At 32.4% G+C, this 21,454-nt stretch overlaps 2 protein-coding genes and 1 long non-coding RNA gene across 4 annotated transcripts; 1 reads left to right on the top strand and 2 right to left on the bottom strand.

Moving 5' to 3' along the window:
* Nucleotides 1–659: 659 nt before the first annotated feature.
* On the bottom strand, nt 660–7,707 carry LOC100817106 (tRNA-specific adenosine deaminase TAD2). Of its 2 annotated transcripts, XM_003550597.5 has the most exons (9): nt 7,571–7,707; nt 2,495–2,542; nt 2,351–2,388; nt 2,179–2,245; nt 1,842–2,001; nt 1,653–1,749; nt 1,355–1,455; nt 1,175–1,234; nt 660–974 (listed from the first exon to the last, which is right to left on the bottom strand). In XM_003550597.5, the coding sequence occupies exons 2-8, from the start codon at nt 2,540–2,542 to the stop codon at nt 1,197–1,199; spliced, it is 549 nt and encodes a 182-aa protein (XP_003550645.1). In that variant the 5' UTR covers nt 7,571–7,707; the 3' UTR covers nt 660–974; nt 1,175–1,196. The 2 variants fall into 2 exon arrangements, with proteins under 2 accessions (XP_003550645.1, XP_014624851.1); XM_014769365.3 differs by lacking the exon at nt 7,571–7,707 and having other exon boundaries at nt 660–955; nt 2,495–2,662.
* Nucleotides 5,612–7,504, top strand: LOC102665860 (uncharacterized). The gene is made up of 6 exons (XR_003265120.2): nt 5,612–5,684; nt 6,103–6,134; nt 6,233–6,275; nt 6,389–6,551; nt 6,689–6,800; nt 6,906–7,504. It is a non-coding gene; the product is annotated as an uncharacterized lncRNA (long non-coding RNA).
* A 3,190-nt stretch (nt 7,708–10,897) lies between the features above and the next one.
* Nucleotides 10,898–14,493, bottom strand: LOC100810303 (protein CHLOROPLAST IMPORT APPARATUS 2). The gene is made up of 3 exons (XM_003549253.4): nt 12,755–14,493; nt 11,966–12,121; nt 10,898–11,304 (listed from the first exon to the last, which is right to left on the bottom strand). The coding sequence occupies exons 1-3, from the start codon at nt 13,745–13,747 to the stop codon at nt 11,257–11,259; spliced, it is 1,197 nt and encodes a 398-aa protein (XP_003549301.1). The 5' UTR covers nt 13,748–14,493; the 3' UTR covers nt 10,898–11,256.
* Nucleotides 14,494–21,454: the final 6,961 nt, after the last annotated feature.

The raw sequence follows: 21,454 nt of genomic DNA, 5'->3' as shown, positions 1-21,454 counted from the left end.
ACTTGGTTTTTTACTAACAAAACTTGTACCCTTTCGTGGGAGTTCATAAGCGATGTAACATGAAGAAGAGAACAAGAAAAATGTTTCACTGGCTACTGCTTGTGCTCAGCTTCAAATCAAACAGATGGTTAGTGTGTTTATGGTAGCAGTGCGTCATGGGTAACATGTGTAATGTGTAAATTGCTTTTATTTCTGCAGTGTGAATGAAGTAAAAGTTATATTGCTTCCAATTTTTCACAGAAAGGAAACCCACTGCCAAACCTGTAAGTAATTGAAAGATTAAATTAATGTCCGGTTAAAATATAAGTACATCCATGTAGCTTAACCTTTGAATGCATTTCAGAATACACCTTGAAACTTTGGTTGTTTTCCGAGAATCTCAGACAAAAAGCAATAATCGACACTGACGAGTTGTATGGGCGATGTGACCAAAGAACATGAGTTACGTATAGAACTGTAAAATTTTAGGTAGATCCTGTAGATATTGATATTACCTTCAAAAGTCTGCAAATAAATCTACCATCATTATGTTAAAAAAGTGATCTTGATCGTCTAAAATTTGTTCGTATTTTATATAACACACTACCTAAAGATTTTAAGAATGATGGCAAGAATAAGGTACATTAGTAGTATAGGTTGAACGTGCAAATCCCCGAATAGACCATATCAACATAACTATGAATTACGTACTGCGTATACAAAAAATGGAAACTCACTGCACCTTCAGAAAACAAATATTTAACAAAATTGAAAAGCTTAAATTCCGTTTGGCAATTAGCATGAACTTAATCCAGTAAGATTCATTTCAAACGGCAACCCCTGATTCATCTTTCAAATCATACATTAATAATCAATACATGAAGTTGATTTTTCGAATTAAAAAGCCCTGTATGGCATTCAATAACAGCTTCAACCTGCCCAAAATGCTACGGTAGCACAGATCCTCAGGCCATGACTGATAACCATATCAGTAACTGTCAGCAAATATTAGAAGACAAAAAACAAATTCAAACCACAGGATTAGTAACAAACAACTTTCAGCCACAAGTAATTAAAAACCTTGTACACAAATAATGAGAAGCAACCTATATATATATATATATATATATATATATATATATATATATATATATATATATATATATATATTGAAATTGAACTTCATGCCACCAACCTGGTTATATACAAATTAAACTTCATGCCTGACGTGCTAGAGGCCTGTGTGGCTTTGGAGCTGACAAGAAATTAAAATAGCATAAGTACTATTACGATGGACTAATATGGGCCACATATCAACAATATCTGAAAGCTTTAGAAGGTTATGTGCAAGTTAGAACAGATAAAAATAACTTACCATTGGGATTTCCTTGCTCATAGAATGTTCGAAAGAGAAGAACAGCTTCTGATGCCATTATACATCCAGTACATTTGAAACACTTTCCGGGTGAAACTTCACTATCAATTAGAAGAAAAATAAGAATTAATTATTTACATACATTAGTGGATGTAGCGAACAAAAGATTGCAAGATGTAACAATAATTTAACTAACAAAGTAAAAATAATAGTAGTAAATAACTTGCACCCAACAAAATAATAATAATAAAAGATCAAGATAAGGCTTGCAAAGATGGTGCTGAGTTAGGAGACATACTTATTGAGCGGTGTGGTGTTACTTAAATGCAATGACAGTATCGATCCACAGCCTCCAAATTTATCATTTGAACAGCCATAAAATACTTCCTTTATACCTGAAATAATACCCAAACAAATGAATTAGAAAGGACAGTATAAAGAGTGCAAGTGTTATAAATCGATCAACTGAAGACTTGAAGGAGCATACCTAAAATTGATAAAGCAGATGCACACATTATGCATGGTTCACAGGTAACATAAAGGCTGCAGTTTGAGAATTTTTCAGCAACTTCAGACATTGAAAGTCCATGTTTCTGCCACTGCCCGAGAAGCACATCTACAGCTTCCATTTCTGCATGCCTTGTAGCCTGTAAAAAAGTAGTGAATGATGATAACGGAAATTCTATCCAAGAAAAATAAACTTACAAAAGCCAAATTTCATAAAAGGTTTAAGTAGACGAGTAAAGCATTAGTTAAAAACAACAAATAGATTATTAAAGGAGCAGCTAAATATAAAACAGAAAAGAGGTGATTGATGAAATTACATTTCGTGTCTGGGTAGTTCGATTCCTGCCTGAGGCTATAACCTTGTCATCCTCAACAATTACACATCTGGCAACAAATACAATAGGTGGCATAAAGAGAGTAAAGCATAGCAGCAATAATGCTCCAATGAAGTGTTCAAATAAATAGTATGAAATTGTGAAGGAAACTTACCCAACAGGCACTTCAAGAACATCCAAAGCTAACTTTGCCTGTCACATAAAGTAGAGCAATAGGGTAAGAATGAAGATTTGAACGTAGAGTGAGTAGTGAGTACATGGTGTATGTAAGGAAATAAACATATTTTCAGAGCATTACCTGTTGTATGGCGAGCTCCATGAATGTAAGGGTTTCGGGTGAGGACATCTTGAGAACAAAGAGGGAAAAATCAATTTTAAGATAAGTGTATTCAATAAGATTTGTTTCTCAAGAGAAAATATATTTTTTAAAATAAAAACAGTTTAGAAAAACAGATTGAGAAGTTATCTTTTTTTTTTTTTCTAGCCTAGTTTTTTGGTAATTGTTTTTGTGGGACAGGCTCAGGCACAGCTGGGTCTCATTGCTGGGTTCAGTAGGAACGGGAGAAGGCCAGTGCTCCGGCGGCGTCGAGTGGAGGAGGCCCTTCTGGTTCAGCTTCGGAAGGGTTCAGTCTGTGGTGGTGTTGAGGTTAAGGGGAAGGATGTGACAATTTTTAGGGATTTGGGTGGGATGAAGAATGTTAAGGAGGAACTGAATATGTTGCTCTTGCCGATCTACCATCCCCATGTGGCTAACTAGACTGGCTCATGCTATCGCTAATGAAACTCGACTCCCTTTTTATTCCATTTCAGTTACCCAAGTGGTCTCTGGATTCTCAGCTAGGTAATTCAATGTTAAAAGAATTTCAGAATGCTTGTACATGGTTTGGCTGGTTATAATCAATGAGTCATTACTATTTCCTTCAGGTGAATCTCAAGAAAATATTAGAGACCTTTTCTCTAAAGCATACAGGACTGCTCCATCGATCATATTTATTGATGAGGTTGATGCAATTGCTTTGAAAAGAGAGAATCTATCACAGATGGAGCTACTAATAGGCCCCATGCCATTGACCCCGCCCTTAGAAGACCTGGAATATTTGATTGTAAGATTTTAATTGGCAGGCCCTATGAATCTTCCAGGGAGGAAATCCTTTCCGTGATCACTTGCAATGTTAAACTTCAGGGTCCGACTGATCTACCTAAGATAGCTAAATCTACAAAAGCATTTACTGGCTCTGATTTGAAAAGTTTGATCGAGCATGCTGGTAAATTGGCGATGAGGAGAATAACATATCCAGAGGACTGCTTTAGGGAACCTTTCTTGCCAGAAGAAGTGGACAAGGCTGCCATCAAAATGTCTGATTTGGAGGTTCTCTAGATTTGTTTCATTAATATTATTATTAGACCTATATTGTAAGTTGCCCCGTCACATTTGTTATTTGTTAATACCAATATTTGCTATCCTATGTTTAGGACAGATTTATTCAAAAAGTAGAAGAGGAATTTTTAAACAATACTAATGTTGAACTTGGTGTCATTCCTTCTAGGATGTGGGTAATCCTTTCAGATCTTCACTGTCAATTGCTGCCTCTTCTAAAGATTCCATTTACTAACATCATAAGTCATAATGTAGCTTGGTGATGAATGTGCAGAGTTAGAGGTGTGTATGAACTGCATCTTTGGTAGGAACTAGGAACTAGGAAGCAAATATATAGTAAAACAACCATTAATGGAGTTCAGATATTCAAACCTAATTTCAGGAATTGATGTACAGAAAGTCAATGCTATGAAATAAAACATAAACGTCAATGATAGACTCATAGTGTATGAAAGTGTAATGCTTACTTGCTTTGTTATGCCAATTGTCAAATAGTTATAAATGCACTCCTTTATGGACAATATGCAGCTTCTAACAAGCTTTATAGTGATCATATACATGAATTTCACATGCATCAGACTTCCTGACTTCTGTTAGACTGGAATATATATATATATATATATATATATATATATATATGGTAGTGTTTATTTTTGTAAGTTTGTGTGTGTGTGTGTGTGTGTGTGTATGAGGGCAGTCTATAGGCAAGTGAATTGATAGATATATGTGAGAAAGAAATCTCATGGGATCCATGGCAGTTAGGGTACTGGCAGCAGCAATATGTATAGGTTTTTGAGGGAGAGTGAGGTGTGATGAGGGAGGAACTAACTGCCATGGATCCCACAGAAATTATTTCTCAAATGTCTATCACTATTTTGTTCACTTGGTTATATGTAACTGTAGAGATGTGACTTGGGGAAAGGATTGATGTAGGATCTAGTATAGTTTATTTATTTTTGTTGCCGGTACAGCTGTACAACTGACACGATTGCAAGATGTATCAAATCCAATTTTATTTCTATTTCTTTCTTAACTCAATTCATTTTGGCCTCTTTTCTCTCTTCAAATTCTTCTATCAATCTAGTTGTCAAAATTTGAGTGAAGAACCTCTGTATCTGATTACATCTATTAGCTTGTTTCTGTCATGTTCCAGAGTATATAGAGCAACCTTACAATTGGATTTGCTCAGTGTTGTTAAATAGCAGCTATAGCGGTGCTATAGCAATATTGCAACTTGCAAGGTAGGTCTGCAATAACGACTCTATCTGCTATTACGTCCGCTATGGGTATTGTGGTTGCAGAATGCATGCTGCATCCTCTTGTTGCCTCTGGCAAGTCTCATGCCACTTGAACTTTTGAGTTAATATTATGCCAATTTTTATGCATTTTATTTTTATTTGCATACAACTTAATAATTATACATATATATTTGATTTGATATATATATCATATATTTCAACTGCCAAGCAACTTTCGCTATTTGCCCATGATGCTATCCGCTATATGATATAGTGGATTATTGGTTTTCTGCCATTTTCCACAATCCACAATTGATAGCACTGGATCAGCTTCCTTACCTGTGTAATTCTATACTTTTTACAAAAATCTCTAATAAATAATTTGGTGTGTATTCTCCAATTCTCTTACTATATTTTATTTCCGTACTTTAAAATTTGTTATATTGATTTTTGTCTTTGCTGTTTCATGAATTATTTGGGCAAGTTGTATATCACAGGTTGATCCTAATCAATATTATTTGGAATTGTTCATTTCAGGGTCTTGGGATGGATCTTACGACAAGATTTTTGCTTTATGGACCTCCAGGTTGTGGAAAAACACTGATTGCCAAAGCTGTTGCCAATGCTGCAGTTGCTAGTTTTTGTCATATTAAGGTTTGTCTAAATATTCCATCCTTTTTTTCATTAGTTTTGGTTTTGAACAATGTTCCTCTGTTTATAATAAACCATTCTTAAATGATTTAAATTGTTTTTTATTGAATTGCTAGGGACCTGAACTTTTCTAGATCCATATGTTGGAGTAAGTGAGCAAAAAGTTCGGGCAATGTTCAACGATGCAAAGGCATGTGCACCTTTTATACTATTTTTTTGAGGTTTGTGGTTCTCTCTCCTTAAGAATGTTTGTTAACTCTAATATTTTATCATGGCACAATTGATTGATTTCAATTCTGTAAACTAAAAAAATTCTTGTCTGGAATTCTTTTTCTCTGAACAACTATTCTTTATTATTATTTACAATCTATTTTTGTTGTGTTCCTATATTTATTATACTGTAAATCTCCCTCTCCCACGTTGCTCGTACAGTTATCATTGTGCATTTGTACATGTTTGGAGAAGTCATTTATTGTTTACTTGGTAGACAAGTTATGTGTAAGATTATCCATTGCTAATTGCCTTTATCTATGAAGGGCTTATGAGTTCTCAGTGAATCGATTTTGTAGTACAATTGTTAGCTGGTATGCCTCGCTGTCAGTTTAATTGTGCATTAAGAATTATTTTTGCCATTTTCAGGTGGATGGGTTACTGAACGATTATTGAACCAGGTCAAATAATTACAGAAAGTTTTATATGGAAATGTACTTGGTACTTCCTACTCTTCGTAACAACATTAATAAACTGAAACAACTATATGAAATTGCAGTTGCTTATTGAGTTAGATGGCGCAGATCAACAGCAACAAATAGGTACATCTTGTTCGTCATCTCTATTATATTATTTAACTTCACATCTTGCTTCTGTATTCACCTCATTTTTGCAGACCTGACGTAATTGATCCTGCTCTTTTACGGCCTGGCAGGTTTAGTAGACTTCTTTACATTCCTCTCCCAAATCCAGGCCAGCGGGTTTTAATATTGAAAGCTCTTTCAAGAAAGTATCGTGTTGACGCCAGTACGGATTTTAGTGCCATAGGAAGATCGGAAGCTTGTGAAAATATGAGTGGTGCCGATCTTGATTTATTGGTTTGTCTCTTCTCTATTTTGATGCTGCCTGTTTCATCCTGATTTTAGTAGTAGTGCAAGTGGTTTGTATGAGGGTAGGATTGTATAAGAACAATGGGGAGTAAATTTGGGGATTAACAGGTTTCGTGTCTATTCAGATGGAAGAAGCTGCAATGACTTTTGTTAAAGGGAATGGGGCCTCAAATGATGGTATCAAGCCATGCCATTTAGAAGTAGCACTAACTAGAATCTTTCCCTGTGTCTGAAAAGGTATGGCTCATTCTGCTAAATTTTTTCTGCATTTGAGATCTGTTATGTTACTTCCTTCCACCTTTTTAATTGAATTTCCTCTCAATTATTGTATTTTTTTCTTAGGAAGGTGACACCTTTAATTTCCTAGTCTTTGTCTCGTACAAAGACATATGGGTGGGGGGTTTTCAAATCAGATGTCAAATTAATTAATATATAGGGGTGAGGACATCATGACATAGCTAGAAGAGAACAACATGCAGGGCAGGTGCTTGTTTTGGGCAACAGATGTTGAGACACACTGTCACGAGCCAGAGGCTGTAATTGCAATGGTGAAGCATTAATATTAATTTTGTATGCTTAGGATAGATAATTATGGAAACTGACGTGTGCTAATGGATGTTACGCGTACTGGATGGAGAAGCTGATTCAAAAAAGCCAATTGTGGGATACGTAGGCTTCTTTTTTTTGGTAGCTCAACGCCTACTTTTACAACTCAACGTTACTCCAAGGAAATTAAGTTTTGAGCAGAGAGAGGTAGCTCTAGCTGGAGGAATTAATTAAGATTAGATGTATTTTTAATGTGTTGAGATAATCCCAACAAGAACGTCACTGTGAAAGTAGTGTGATGGCTTCCCATGGATGTTTCAATGAGTATGATGCATGTTTAATGAACAAGTGCATAAAAATGAATTGAAAGGCAACAAAAGTTGGTACAATCCCTACTACCTACACCATGCATGATGCATCTGGTCTCATATTTACAGTGCTGAAGGTACAGATTAATGTACCAGTTTGCGGTTTTTTTCTATATCTGAAAAAAGGTGTACCGATCGTTGCACTTTGATGTTGTTGTCGTTGTCTTCATTCAATGTCGCTAGTGGTTGCAGTGATGTGGCGGTGGTGCGGTGTAGTTGATTGTCGTTGTGATGTGGTGGCTCATCGATGTTGTGTGGTGGGTCGTCGGTGCAGTGTTCCTCCACGCGGGGATGCTAGTGTCGTACCCAGGGATGTTGTCATACCCTTAAATTACATCATATAAGTTACAATTTGATATCTTTAATTTTTTAATTACAGAAATAAAAGGTTTATCTCAAATATTAAGCATGAAAAAAATGTTCAAAGATCATTTGGCGACTAAAAAAATAACTAAATTAGCAACTTTATTGGTTAAATTAATATATGATTTTATTCAGGGGCGGACGGACATATAGGTCAAGGGGGCCTTGGGCCTCCCTGAATTTTTCATTTTTTTAATGTGTGTATAAATAAATATATATATATATATATATATATATATATAATTTTTATTTAGATGTTTAATTATGTAAAGAATATAAGTTTAATTATGGTTTTTTTAAAAGAAGTTTTATTATGTAAATAATATCATTTAAGTACAACATTAAAAAAAAGTCATTTAAGTCTTATTTATTTATTGTACTTTTTAACAAAATAGTTCATTCTTTTATAGTATTTGTTATAAAAAAGATAGTCGTATTTTTTTCTTATTTTAGATAAAATATTTGAGTGTCATGTATTTTTGTTTCTAATACTTAATATGTTGTTATTATTTTAAAAGTTATAAATAATTTGAGAATTGAAGATTATTTATTAACCTTTCTCAATGAGTCAAACTTACTAATACTATATAAGGATTGGAATTGATAAGTTCAATTCTAAAAAATATTCTATTTGTTTTTTTTTTTTTTGTATCTGTTTTTATTCTTCTTATTGATGTTTGAGAGGTTCCCACATGCTTTTCCTACTCGAGTGGAAGAATCCACATATAAGTTGAATCAAGGATCTATCATAAAGTTGTAACTTTTGTCATGACATAATATTGTTCTTCTTCTATTCAATCATATGAAACTAAATTATTCTCCAATATTGGTGGCTACTATTTTTTGTAAAAAATAATTTAGTGAACCACATAATTTATTCTAATTTAGTAGATTTGTCAAACATAATAAGATTTTTCGTTAAAAAAAAAAAAAAGCTTAACAACGATTGCAATTTTTACTATAAATTCATTAGGGTTGTTGGTGATACTTGAAATTGGCCATTGTTATTTATAATTTTGGATCTTTTAAAAATGTTTAATTTATTTATATGTAAATATATTTTCTTAGATGAATTTTAAAAAACACATAATTATGAATACGTAGTATAAATTTTAATGCTAGTTAATATATTTTTAAGATGAATTATAATTTTCATATTTAGATCGCAGTCGTTAAATCCTGAGCCCATTCCTATTTTATTTAGAGTGGTATTTTTTTTATGCGTATGAAAATAAAGGGCTAAGGAAACATGTGCCTACTGCTCATCAGTGGGACACGATTCTAACATACCCATTATTTACAGTGTTATTTATTCCCCTCAAAGAAAGCTTGCCTCCTAGAAGTGGTCAGTCAATTATATTTCCTTAATTAGTGCAAAATATAATTAATATCTATATACAAAATTATAGCAATAAAAACATGCATGTTCAGATATCCAGAGCTTCCCCAATTATAACATTTTTTTTATGCATACACACACCACACCCTTTACTAATTAATTTAAATCGCAATATATTATCATTGCATCTCTTCTTCCCATTCCTGGTTCAACCTCCGATAAATGGACTTTTTTTTTAAAAGCAATATACTTCTATTAATGTTGTTTTTGTGAAAGCAAATACAATGGGGTGGTGAATTACTTTTATCAACTTTGTTTTACTTACAACAAAATCAAGTATTTCACCACGAGTGTATATCTATACTTGTTTTTTTTTTTCACCCCCTTCAAATTTATTGTACACTATAGCAAAATTATATTTCTAGTTTTTTTTATTCCTTCAAAAAATAACGAAAAACATGATTATGTTTTATAATTGTACAACAAAATCATGTATCTATTATTTTTGTTTTCACATCCCTTCAATAAATAATGAAAACATGATTATATATGTAAATAAATTAATTATTAGATCAAAATTAATTATTACAAAATTTATTATTTAAATTTACTTGCGCATTAAATATACATTATAAATTTTAGTATTACATATAACAACATTAATTATTTTATAATATAATTGACTTACTAGCTCAGTTGGTTAGAGCGTCGTGTTAACAACATAAAAGTCACAAGGTTTGATTCTTGCATGGGCTATTACGATTATCAATCTATAAGCCCAATTTGTATTAGTTTTACTGAAGGGTAAAATGGGAATTACGCTGTTGTGCTGGGTGTACATTGTTGGATGCGCCAGCCCTAAAAATAGATAAGTTTTGGGCTTTGTACTCCTGTTTTAAATCCTGTACATCAGACATAACTATTGAAAAACCTTGGATTAGGGTATTACCGGCTGTTAGTTTCTGCACCTCCAAGTTGATTCCTACATCCTTTCCAAAATGTTTTTTACCTTTCGGATTGCTCATTCTGGAACCCAAAAAAGGGTGCATTCCTTAATGTAATCTTACATTCCAGATCGAGCATTCTGAAAGTCATAAAAGAGGTGTTGGAAGCAACTTGGAAGGTGCAAGAAACAATAACCGGTATTACAATAAGGATCACTTTAAAACGGGCTTGGGGTATAATAGACTTAACTTTGGGCCCAAAATTGGATTAAATACATGTATATATATTGTCTCAAGCATAAAATAATGTAGCATTGTAGCATATGACATGATATTTCGGTAAAGAAAAAAAACATATGGCATGATAAGGTAAAATTTGTAGTGGATATGATTTGATTATAGAATACTTAATTATCACATATTGAAATAAACCACCAATTCCTAGATTGACAAGGTTAACACTCAGAGCAAAAAGACTGTGTATTTGAATTGTAAACTCATGTCCCTCGATAGAAGGCCAACTCAACGGTCAAGTTGATTTCCTTTTACTTTTCTTGGCTTCGTGTCAAATCATCATCATCACATTAAGAAATCCGTAAAGTCGAATCAATTACAAGACAGAACATCACCGTTAATTTTTGTTGCGGGTTAGTTTTTTGTCTTTCTGATAACGGATATTAGAGCCATGGCTCTCTCCTTCAACTTAGAACTTATTAACACAAAGACTTTAAGGTTCCTAATTAAAGTGGAATGGAGGAAATAATGCATGAGTTATGTTGATAATTTTATGTGGTGGTAGTATTACTGATTCCAAGGGTATATATCTTAATTTGCACGAGAAAGTACAGACCACATGGGGACTAAGTATGCAAGGAAGAATCTCCCTGAAGCCATAACGCGAAGAAGAGAATCAAGTGCAATAGAGTCTTAGGCAATTTGCTTGGACTACTTCCGTCGCTTATCTCATCCAGCAATTTCCCCCATATCTTCTAGTGAAGGAAGGAAGAAGAACCCAAAAAGTAAAGGTTACAAAAATATAGATAAACTCTCTTTTCCTTTTAATCTTATTTTTATTTTTTATTCTTAAAAGAAGAGTCCCAAAAAAGCATGTGCTTTCCTGCTCCTAGATACTATCATCTGTGTGCATTTGAGCTAGAATTGAGCCTCCTAACAAATCGTCCCTGCCACATCACAAACAAGTTATACGTGTTATTACCTCAAGCGTGTGTGTCAAACATAAATGAAGCCATAATTCACAATCTAATCTCTTAAGAAAACTTCATGATATGCTTCCATCTTTAATTTTCACTCTCCCCCTTTCTCGTTTTTTAGTTTGATATGAATTTGTCGTCCTAGATCTGGAGTTGATGCTACCTCGTTCAACCATCATCACATCACATTAGAATTATAGTATGGTGCCGACCAATTTTTTTGACATAGGAATATATAGACAAAAATAGTAACTTTTATTTATTTATATTATATTATTATAGAGCGTAATATAATGATGAAAGAATCTGAAAAGTGCAACGAAGACATGCGTTAGGAGGCGTTGATGAAATTAAAAAGGAAAACCTAAAACATTGGTAGTGGCATGGTATCAAACTAAGGTGAAAAAATAGATAGATCCTCAAAAGTTGGACAAAGTGACCAACCACCATAAACGGGGTCCACTCTCCATAACAAAAATAATAAACTGTGACGCACCCACGCACGCACCTCATTATCCAATTATCATCACCAAATCATAAAGCAGATTTGCCTTTTTCTTTTCTTTTTCTTTATCTGACATAAATCAAATTTCTTCAAGTGTCCTCAACTCAACTGTGAACTGACTCGTACCTTCATTCTGGGCCGTCGATCTGCGTTGACTTTCCTGACCTGGTACCTGATCTTTTTCGAGAAGAGGCGCGTTCGCCGCTTCTCCTTGTAGCGCAGCACGCTAGCTTCTCTCACTCCTCCATTGTCCCACAACAAATCAATTTGCGACAACCGCGCCTGCCTCCAACAACACAAAAAACAAAAAACAAAAAATAATAATATATTCCGTTAATTATCCACTACTCACGCACCACACCCTCCTACCGTGTACCACTCACTCACAATTAAATCGTGACAACCCCGACATTATGTGCTTTTAAATAATACACCGTGACACAAAATAACATGTACCGGCCAAGACAAATTTTCCTAATACAAGACAAAAATATAAATAATTATACGACATAAGAATGTAATAATGAAAACTAAAAAAGATGCTTTTTTTTTTTTTTACTTTTTAACCTTTTCCGGGATAACATACCCAATTTGAAATCCATTAAATGTTGCAATGGAACTTTGTTTTTTAAATATAGCTTGAAAAGTAAAGTATAGAGGAATGAGGCAAGACATGCATGAAATACTTTACTATTTTAGTTTTTAAAAGTGCGATTCCCATACTCCACGTGATTAAAAATGCTAACTAATGAGTGAAACTCCAAACTTTGTGTTAGGTTGAATTTTCATTTTAATTCAAATTAAAAGTAAAATAAAGCTCATTGCTAAACACGTTGTTATTTCCACATAAACCTCACAATTAAGGTTTTAACGAAACTTGCGAAAACAGAGTACTACTTAGTTTTTGGAACTTACAGTGACGTCATTTTCCGGGACGTCGGCGAGGGGGCTATCGTCGGTGAACGGTGTTCCGCTGTCAGACCAAGCGTTTCGAACGCCGTCGTAATCCAATTTCAACATCAAACCCTGTTTCGGTTTGGGCAATTCCGTGTTCTTCAACTCCAGGACGACCGGCGACGGCGCCGCCGCAACCTTCTTCTTCTTCATCTTCTTCTCGGCGGCCACCGGCGGAGGCTTGGTGTTAATTTTGGGCGATATTGAAAGAATATCGACGGCAGGAAAATTCCACCAGTTACCGTCGTCGACGTGGCGGAGAGCCCTAACACGGGGTCTCGGGAACTCCAATTTCCCGCCAAAAGGCAAAATCCAGGGCAAGTTACTAACGGCGTCGTTTGAGACCTCTTGAATACTGCTCCCCATGATGCTATCGATCCCTTCTTCGATTTCCTCATCGAGAATCGATTCCGCGTCGAGGCTCTCTTCGCCGTCATCGTTCAATTCAACTGAATTGAAATTCACGATGGAGCTTATCTCGCCGGGGCTCTCACACGCCTTATTATTATTATCCTTCTCCTGCACGCTCACCACTTTGGGCCTCTCCATGGGCTTCGGGCCCGTTTGGTCCAAAAGAAAACACGACGCCGTTCCGTCGAAGACTCTGAACGGCAATAACAGCTCCGAAGAATCGTAATCGAAATTCTCCGATGTGGGCCTCGAGAATTTGCCTTTGCCTTTGCCCTGAGTTTTCAAGTTCTTCGTGGAGAACAAATTCGGGTACGCCGTGGAGAGAAGCGCCGCGGCTTCGTTGTATGTTTGGTTGGGTCGCTTCCGCGGCGTTCTGGGCTTCTTCGTTGAGATTGCCAGCGGCGAATTGCTCGATTCGGAGATCGTTGAGGAAGGTGAAGAAGATGTGTGTGATGTGAAAGTAGATGAAGACGGAGATTTAACGAATTCGAAATCGAATCCATAGGTTCTTCCCCCGGCTCCACTCAGACACGAAGAAGACATTGTTTTTATGTTTGGATTTATATAATCGGAAATTTAGAATGTTCAGAATTGGAGAGGCATGGAGTTGAAGTTGAACATAGGCTTGCCACTTGTGTGTTTTAGCTAAAGGGGGTGCAAAACCCTAAACCCAAAAAGTACAAGCAACAAAAGTTATTGCCTTATTTTTTTTATAAAAAAAAGGGGGGGGAATGAAGAAAAGGCCAAGACCCTAGAGGATTGGGAATAAAATAGACAGAGGAGAAGAAAGAAATAAAAAATCTGGGACTTGCTATTTTATTACCAATTCTATGAGAAGGGTAGCTAAAGCAGGTACTAGTATCTAAAAACACGGCATTGATTGATTCCGAAACCCGAAAAGAGAAACGGGAATTGGTGTTGGATAAGGAAGTAGTAGCACTGTGAAGAAGGGAAAGGTGGCCAATAAAAAGGGATTGAAGTGTATGAAAGCTGAGTAGTGTTAAATTCAGGAGCAGAGAGAGAAGAGACAGAGAAAGGGGTCACGAGGCGAAGTAGATAAAAGGGAAAGACCCGTTGGGGTCCCTGTATGTATAGGCAAATTGGCAGAGTGGTATAAGCCCACACCGACTGTGTGTCACTTGTTGGATGAGAAGAGAGAGAGAGAGAGGTTGGGGAAGTCACACACACACACACACTCTTACACTTGACACTTGCAGTGGAAATAGAGATGAGAACGAAGGAAGAGACAATGCTCGGTTTCTCTGCTGTTCTTAACGTGGGGACCACTTTCATTAAGCTTATTAGTTTTTCTTTGTTTCTCTCCCTTTTACCTCTTCAATTATTTTACCTTGTTCTTTTACTATAATATCCCTCTCCCCTTTAGGATCTGTTTCATCCCTTCTCATTTAATTTTTTTAAAAAAAATAATTTAACGTTACTCAACAAGGCATTTTTCGTCTAAACTTTAGTAAGTATTAAAAATTGTTTAAAAAATAAGTGTTTTGAAATACCAAAATAGGGAACAAACTTTAGAAAAGCAGAAATGTATTTAAAAGGCAAACACTTTTGAATACTATATTCAAGAAATTAAAATATTATATAATATAGAAATTTATTCTTAAAATAGTAAATAAAGAAGGTCTACAGTAAGTGGGTGTGATAAAAATTGAAGAGAGAAATGATGGAATAAAGTACTGCTTTTTGGAAAATACTATAACTATGCAGTTAACTCGCTGAGCCTTTCACATTGATAAATAAATGCATTTTGCTATTATTCATTTGGGTGGCAGGATTTGCTACTAAATAAAAAAATATTATTCATTTTGTTAGATTTTTACTAAACGGTTTATTTAAGGTTAGACTTACAAGAGAACTTTTAATAAAAAGGAAATTGCAAAAATATTAAACAATATCTTTTTATTGTCTCTTAAGAAGAAAACGAATATCTATATGATTTTTTTTTTTTTGTCTTTTGAGATAATAAAACTAAAACTTTTCATTCATGATCAATATTAAACTTTTTCATTCTTGCAAGGGATTGATGTTGGGCAAATTGGTAAATTGAGCAATGAAAATCTTACTAAGTATGGCCGTGACAGACATGGATGTGTACATACAGGATTATTCCATACCTTACCTCCTGCAAAAGCTAATTTTGGGTATACGAAAAAAAAATGCTCCTTATCTGGTGACGAGGCAGTATTTGATTGGACTCTTAAGATTTTCAGGCTTACGTGGCATGCCTTTTATGGGTAAGCTGTTGCACAGTTTTTCACGTGTATCAAGAAGAAAAGAGGTGGGCTTTTGGATGTGTTCTGAGACCAACCAGATTCGAACACTTTTGGTGTCTTGCGCATTTCATCTGTGGCACTTAAACATGCTACGTTGGTCTTATTACCATTTCAAAATCTAGTGTTTTCTTCCACAAGCTTATCGATTAACTAGTTTATAACATTCTACGGTCCAGACCGTACCATTGTTCTGCTATAGCCAATAAATGTAAAAATAAAAAAAAATAAATTGATAGTTAGTTGTTCAAGATATTTAGACTTTAGAGACACTCAGCCACTCGGGGAACATCGAGTTTCCTAGTATACGTAGTTTGTGAAATATCTTACTCGAAAATTAGTATTTTGATATAATTAAAATTCATAACAAATAAATATTTTTACGTATATATATATTTATATTATAACTAAAATTTATAATCCATAAACATGTTTTAATATATAAATTAAATGTTGAATTTACAATGAACAATTTACATTGTAAGTATAAACTTATTTTTAATGATTCACAGTTTTTTTATAAATATTATAAGTTAATTTAGAGATGAAGATAAAAAAAAAAAAAGTTAGTTGAAAGATATATATAATTAAAAAGATATATAATAAGCGATGAGAAAGATCACTTAAGTCATAGAGACAGTTTAGTGATTTGTGTCAGGACACCACTAATACGGGATAAGATTGATAATAATATGATAATAGAAAAAGTGAAGGTATTTAAGGTGAGTTACTCGAAATTTGTATGTCCAAACCTAATAATGGACCGATGTCCTTTACTTTGTCATTTTCAAATTTGAATCAAATAGATGATTTGAATTAATCCAAATTTTTCCCTTCAACTTGGTTTGGTTTGTTTTAGTCATTGGATAGACTCGAACTTATGATCACTCTTAAATTTACACAAAATATTTACAATAATAAACGTTCTTACTTCTAAATTTAATTCGGGCTAATTCTTGACATTATCATTTAGTTTAATTTTTAATTAAATGACAAGATACTGTTTTTACTAATATGCATAAAATATAATTTTTTCCATAAAATATTGTTTCTAAACTAATAAAGACCTCTCAAGCTTCAACCATAGACAAAACGCACCGCCATATATTTTTCAATAAAATATTTTATAATTTGATTTTGCTTCCACGGGATGAAAATTAAATAATAGAGCTCAGTCAATATCACTGTTTGGTGAGATAAAAAGGTCTTGAATCATTTTCATACTTGGAGCCAATATAATGCCTATATAATGAGAAATAAACAGACGTTGAGTTTCAAACAACTGAAAATACCACTATTTTAACGCATTAAATAAAAAACTTAAGTTTAATTAATAAAAGCTTCGCTACTTGGACTGCACATGTTATCCTTCACTATTATTTTGTTTCTTTTAAATAGATAAAATTTCTATATAGATATATAAGAAACATATTATATATATATATATATATATATATATATATATATATATATATATATATAGAAAGAGTTTAAATTTTATTTAACCATAAAGTTTTTAATACCATTTTTTTCTGTAGTAGCTATATAAAAATTAAATATTTATAGTAAATAAACATTGCAAATATAAACTCTCTTTTTTCATTTCCACATTATTGGTTTCAGCTCTTGCAAATTCAAGATGATAATTCTCTCAATTGCTCCATCATAAATAGACACTAAAGTAACAATAAATCAATTTCAATTTTTTCTCATTTAATTTAAAGCAAGTTCAAATATGTGTAACTTGATAGGGTTTTTTTTCTGAAGCATGAAAAAAAACTGATAGGGTCGAATTATGGAATACGTACACGTCTGCAATGGTATAATAAGAATTAAGAATATAAGTTAGGAGGAGTTTGTTTCATTGATTTTTTTTATTTATTTCCGGGAATTTTATTCCCAGAAAAAATTACATGGTAACGATATTTTTGAGTATTTCAAAGAAATATGTGTTTTTTAATTATTAAAACTGATTGGGAATATTTTTTATATTTTTGGAAATATTTAAGAAATATGTTTGATTTAAGTTATTTTTCTTATGAATGTATGCTATATTACTAAAATATTATTTTTATATTTAAGAACTATTAATATACACATACACAACAAGATACGAGATTAGACAGTACATATATCAAAATTGAACTGTAAAATTTAAAATACTAACTTATATATGTAATGATATTGAGGGTAGAAGATTTTTTTTTACATGATTAACAAGATTTTCATGCCTATGAATCCATATTCTTATTTTTTTTTCTTCATAAAATCATTTCAATACAAAATCAGCATAAGTATGATCATCTCACTTTTTTAGGAATAAAACTTATCTCAAAATATTTTTGGATTACCTTCAAATAAAAGTGAGAATATATATTTTCATTTTCACATTTTAAAAAATCTTAAAAAATTTCATGAAACAAACATCAACTAAGGTCGTGGAAAAATTATGATGTATAACAAAAATGATTTATTGTTTTTAAATAAAAATAAAATATTGAATATTCTCATATGTTCTTTTGGTAAACAGATGTTTTTTTTGGCTAAATTGTCAAACAAAATATTAATATAAAGAACATGTAAATTAGATGGTGTGTAAAAATAATTTGTCTTCCTTCGTATACAGAAATGTTAAAAGGAATGCATGCGCTGCTTTTTTTTGTTTGCATTTCAGGGTCGAATGTCCTTTTTCTAGTTAAGATATTTTGAGGAAAAATATCTAATTGTATATTTCATGTCGAAACTTATATATATATATATATATATATATATATATATATATATATATATATATATATATATATATATTAAAAGTATATACTTTATAAATATTATACTGCTTATTTGACGCAAGAAATTAAAGAAGACCTTTTCCGCACATTTTTTTCCAGTATATACTTTCTCACATATATTCTTATAGATTATTAAATCAGGTTAATTACTTTGAAAATTGTTTTACAATTATAATTATTTTCGTATAGGTATTTTTTTCACTTGATAAATTAAGATGAAAAAAAATTGGTTCTATTTCATTTCCACAATTTTTTGCTTTAATCCTTAATCGCACATTGTATTAGAGAACACCAGATTAAATGTTTAAAACTGAATAATTAATATTATATACGTTTAAATAACATATATAATAAGTTTATATAAAAATTAAAACAATGAGTGGAATAATTCCAAAGAAATTTATTTGAAATACGTACTCATGTGATAGACTTAGAGTTGATATTTGTCAGTATCTTATCGTGGGAAGGGAGTGACTTGGAATTCCCAAGGCCATTGAAATTGGATATGCGATGGACTGTACGATAATATAAGGTAGAGATTTCATCAAAACATGTGACTCTACATATAGTTGCGAAGTTGAGCTTCATTTTATCAAAATATTATCTTCAACTTTATATAAGTTTTTTAATGAGTGGATTGTAGATAGCCACACCTTAACATAATCTGATTTTGCGGACTAGACGCTTTTAATCTAATGGGATTATCTCAATGCATATGCCCTATTGGCTATTATGTATAAACACACAACACTTTCTATTCATCAAATTAACAATTTTAAAATTATAAAATTTAATTAAATAGAAAATGGAAACTGATGCTGTGATGTTACTATCTCTTTTGAAAGATACTTATCATCTTGTACCAAAAAAATATAAGAATGATAATTGTTATATGTTGATTTGACAATTAAAAAACACTTATTTAATATTGTATTACTAATCATTGATATCATCAATTGAAGTGAACATGTAACTACTTATTAATACAGTATATGTGAATATAAATTTTTACACTTTAATTATGTTGACTTGTCTATTATGTATGAAAGTACAATAAGAAACTAGCTAGCGTGATTATTGAAAATTTATGTTTCAACATTTAGGCAATTAACAAGTTTGTTATCTCTAATTAGTGCATAGGTGTGGTGCAGTTTAGTTGTGATTATGCTAAATATACAAACACTAAACTTATAAATTGTTTTTGTTTTCTTTAATCCCTCTTACAGCAAGCTGATAAATGTTAACCTTTTCATGTAAATTAAAGAGAAACAAAACGCTTGTAAAGAGTGGAAGTTAATTGTCTCAAGTAGCTTTTCTACTACTTTCCTTTTGTGAGTTTTGTCCCTTTTAAATATCTTTAAAACCTCATATTTTGTTACAGAAAATAAAAATAAAGAAAAATAAAAGACAACCCATTTTACTGATAGAAAAAATAGCCCATAAGTAAACATTATTATATGGTACATGAATTTACTGACATTATTACACTATTAGCCAATGCACTAGCAGTCTTAAAGACTAAGAAAAAAATAATAAGTTGCCGACAAATGTAACCGTCAACAATTTTATCAGTTGAAATCAAATGTACAGAAACTGTTATAGACATTTCAATTCATTCCAAAAGAGACCCATATATTATTTGTAAGATCTATTTATGGTTTGCAAATTGCAAGGTCCTTGGGGCGAGTACACCCAAGTAGTATTGCATTGAAGGCTGAAGCTTAGAATGACCTTACAAGGTTTACACGGGTCAGTTTTGGTAGCACGGTGTCACTGTCTTATACAGCAAGCTAGCTGATCAACAAAACAAAGCAGATGCTAACAAAAAAGACACATATTGGGGACCATATATTCCATCCTCCACAAGCATGGACAGCCTCAATTGATTGCTGCTTTAATCATACGACCTGAACACATCTCAACCCTAAATGTCTCTAGAGTGGTTCCCTGGAGAGAGGGACAAATAGCAATTTGGTTTAAACAACCTAGAGGCCGAAAATCCAATGATGTATAGTTGAGTAGAGTTAAGTTCATCATATTTTTTTGTTAAGTTAGTCAACCCAAACCAACTCAACCTTAATCGAATTGTGTGGTTGAGTTTAATAATTAATATTATTGTTAATAATAATAATAATAATAATAATATATTCAAAAAAATTGAAAAGAAAAATGAAGTAGCTAATTATATTAGTTCAACTCATTATAATCTAAGGCATTCAAATATGCAAAAAACTAGTTGAAAAATAATTATGCACAATAAAATGACAATGTACATTACGCAAGAAGTTTAGAATGACACACCCTTCATATATATGTAATATTAATGATATTAAAAAAAATAGTGTGAATAACACAAATAAAGCGGTACAGAAAGCAAGGCTCAATGCTCTAATAGTCGTATAGACTAATTTCCAACCTTCGCATGGCCGCCATGGTGTTCGTGTTGTTTTATCTATTTGGGCCTTGGGCTTGATCTGTAAGTCTTCAAAGATGATCTGCAAGATTTGAAATTTGGGGATAATTAAATCTGTATTAATATTAGCAGTAAAGGTATAGTGTAGAAAATAAATATAATAATATATACAGTATAAGTACAAGGCACTCAACCAACCATGGGAGGTTACGATTCAATCTTATAAAATTGATAGTTTTGGAGAAATAAAAATCGAATTTTATTTTTTAAGAAAATCTAGATTTTGTTGTTGTTGGGGTCATACAAATTTAGTAACAATTAAACAAATGTTACTTTTATCAAGCATTTTTCTATTACAAATACAAAAAGACACGACTCTTTTTTACGTGTTTAGTTTTTTTTTCCTCAAGTATTTTCCTTCTCACACAATTATGTTAAATGATTAATTTTATAAAATAGATTTTGGTAAGAAATGAGTTTATGTTATGCATTTTTTTTCTTCCTTTTAGCTCAACATCCTTATGCCGTGTTTCGTTGGGTGAAAAGGTGCAAGAAAAAAAAATAAATGGAAGAAAAAGTAGAAAGGAAGAAACTTTTAATATAAGTTTTTTTTCTATATTAATTCATTCAAAATATAAATCAAATTAATTTTAGTTAACTACATTTACACGATTATTTAATTTCACGTAAAATAAAAATGTTTTTGGTTCCCATAAATATATAAAGTATGAATTTTATTACTGTAAAAAAAATTGTT

The sequence above is a fragment of the Glycine max genome, chromosome 17 (genome assembly GCF_000004515.6).
Source record: "Glycine max cultivar Williams 82 chromosome 17, Glycine_max_v4.0, whole genome shotgun sequence".
Taxonomy (NCBI): domain Eukaryota; kingdom Viridiplantae; phylum Streptophyta; class Magnoliopsida; order Fabales; family Fabaceae; genus Glycine; species Glycine max.
Note: the sequence above shows the minus strand (reverse complement) of the source record. Positions and strands in the feature narration are given on the sequence as shown.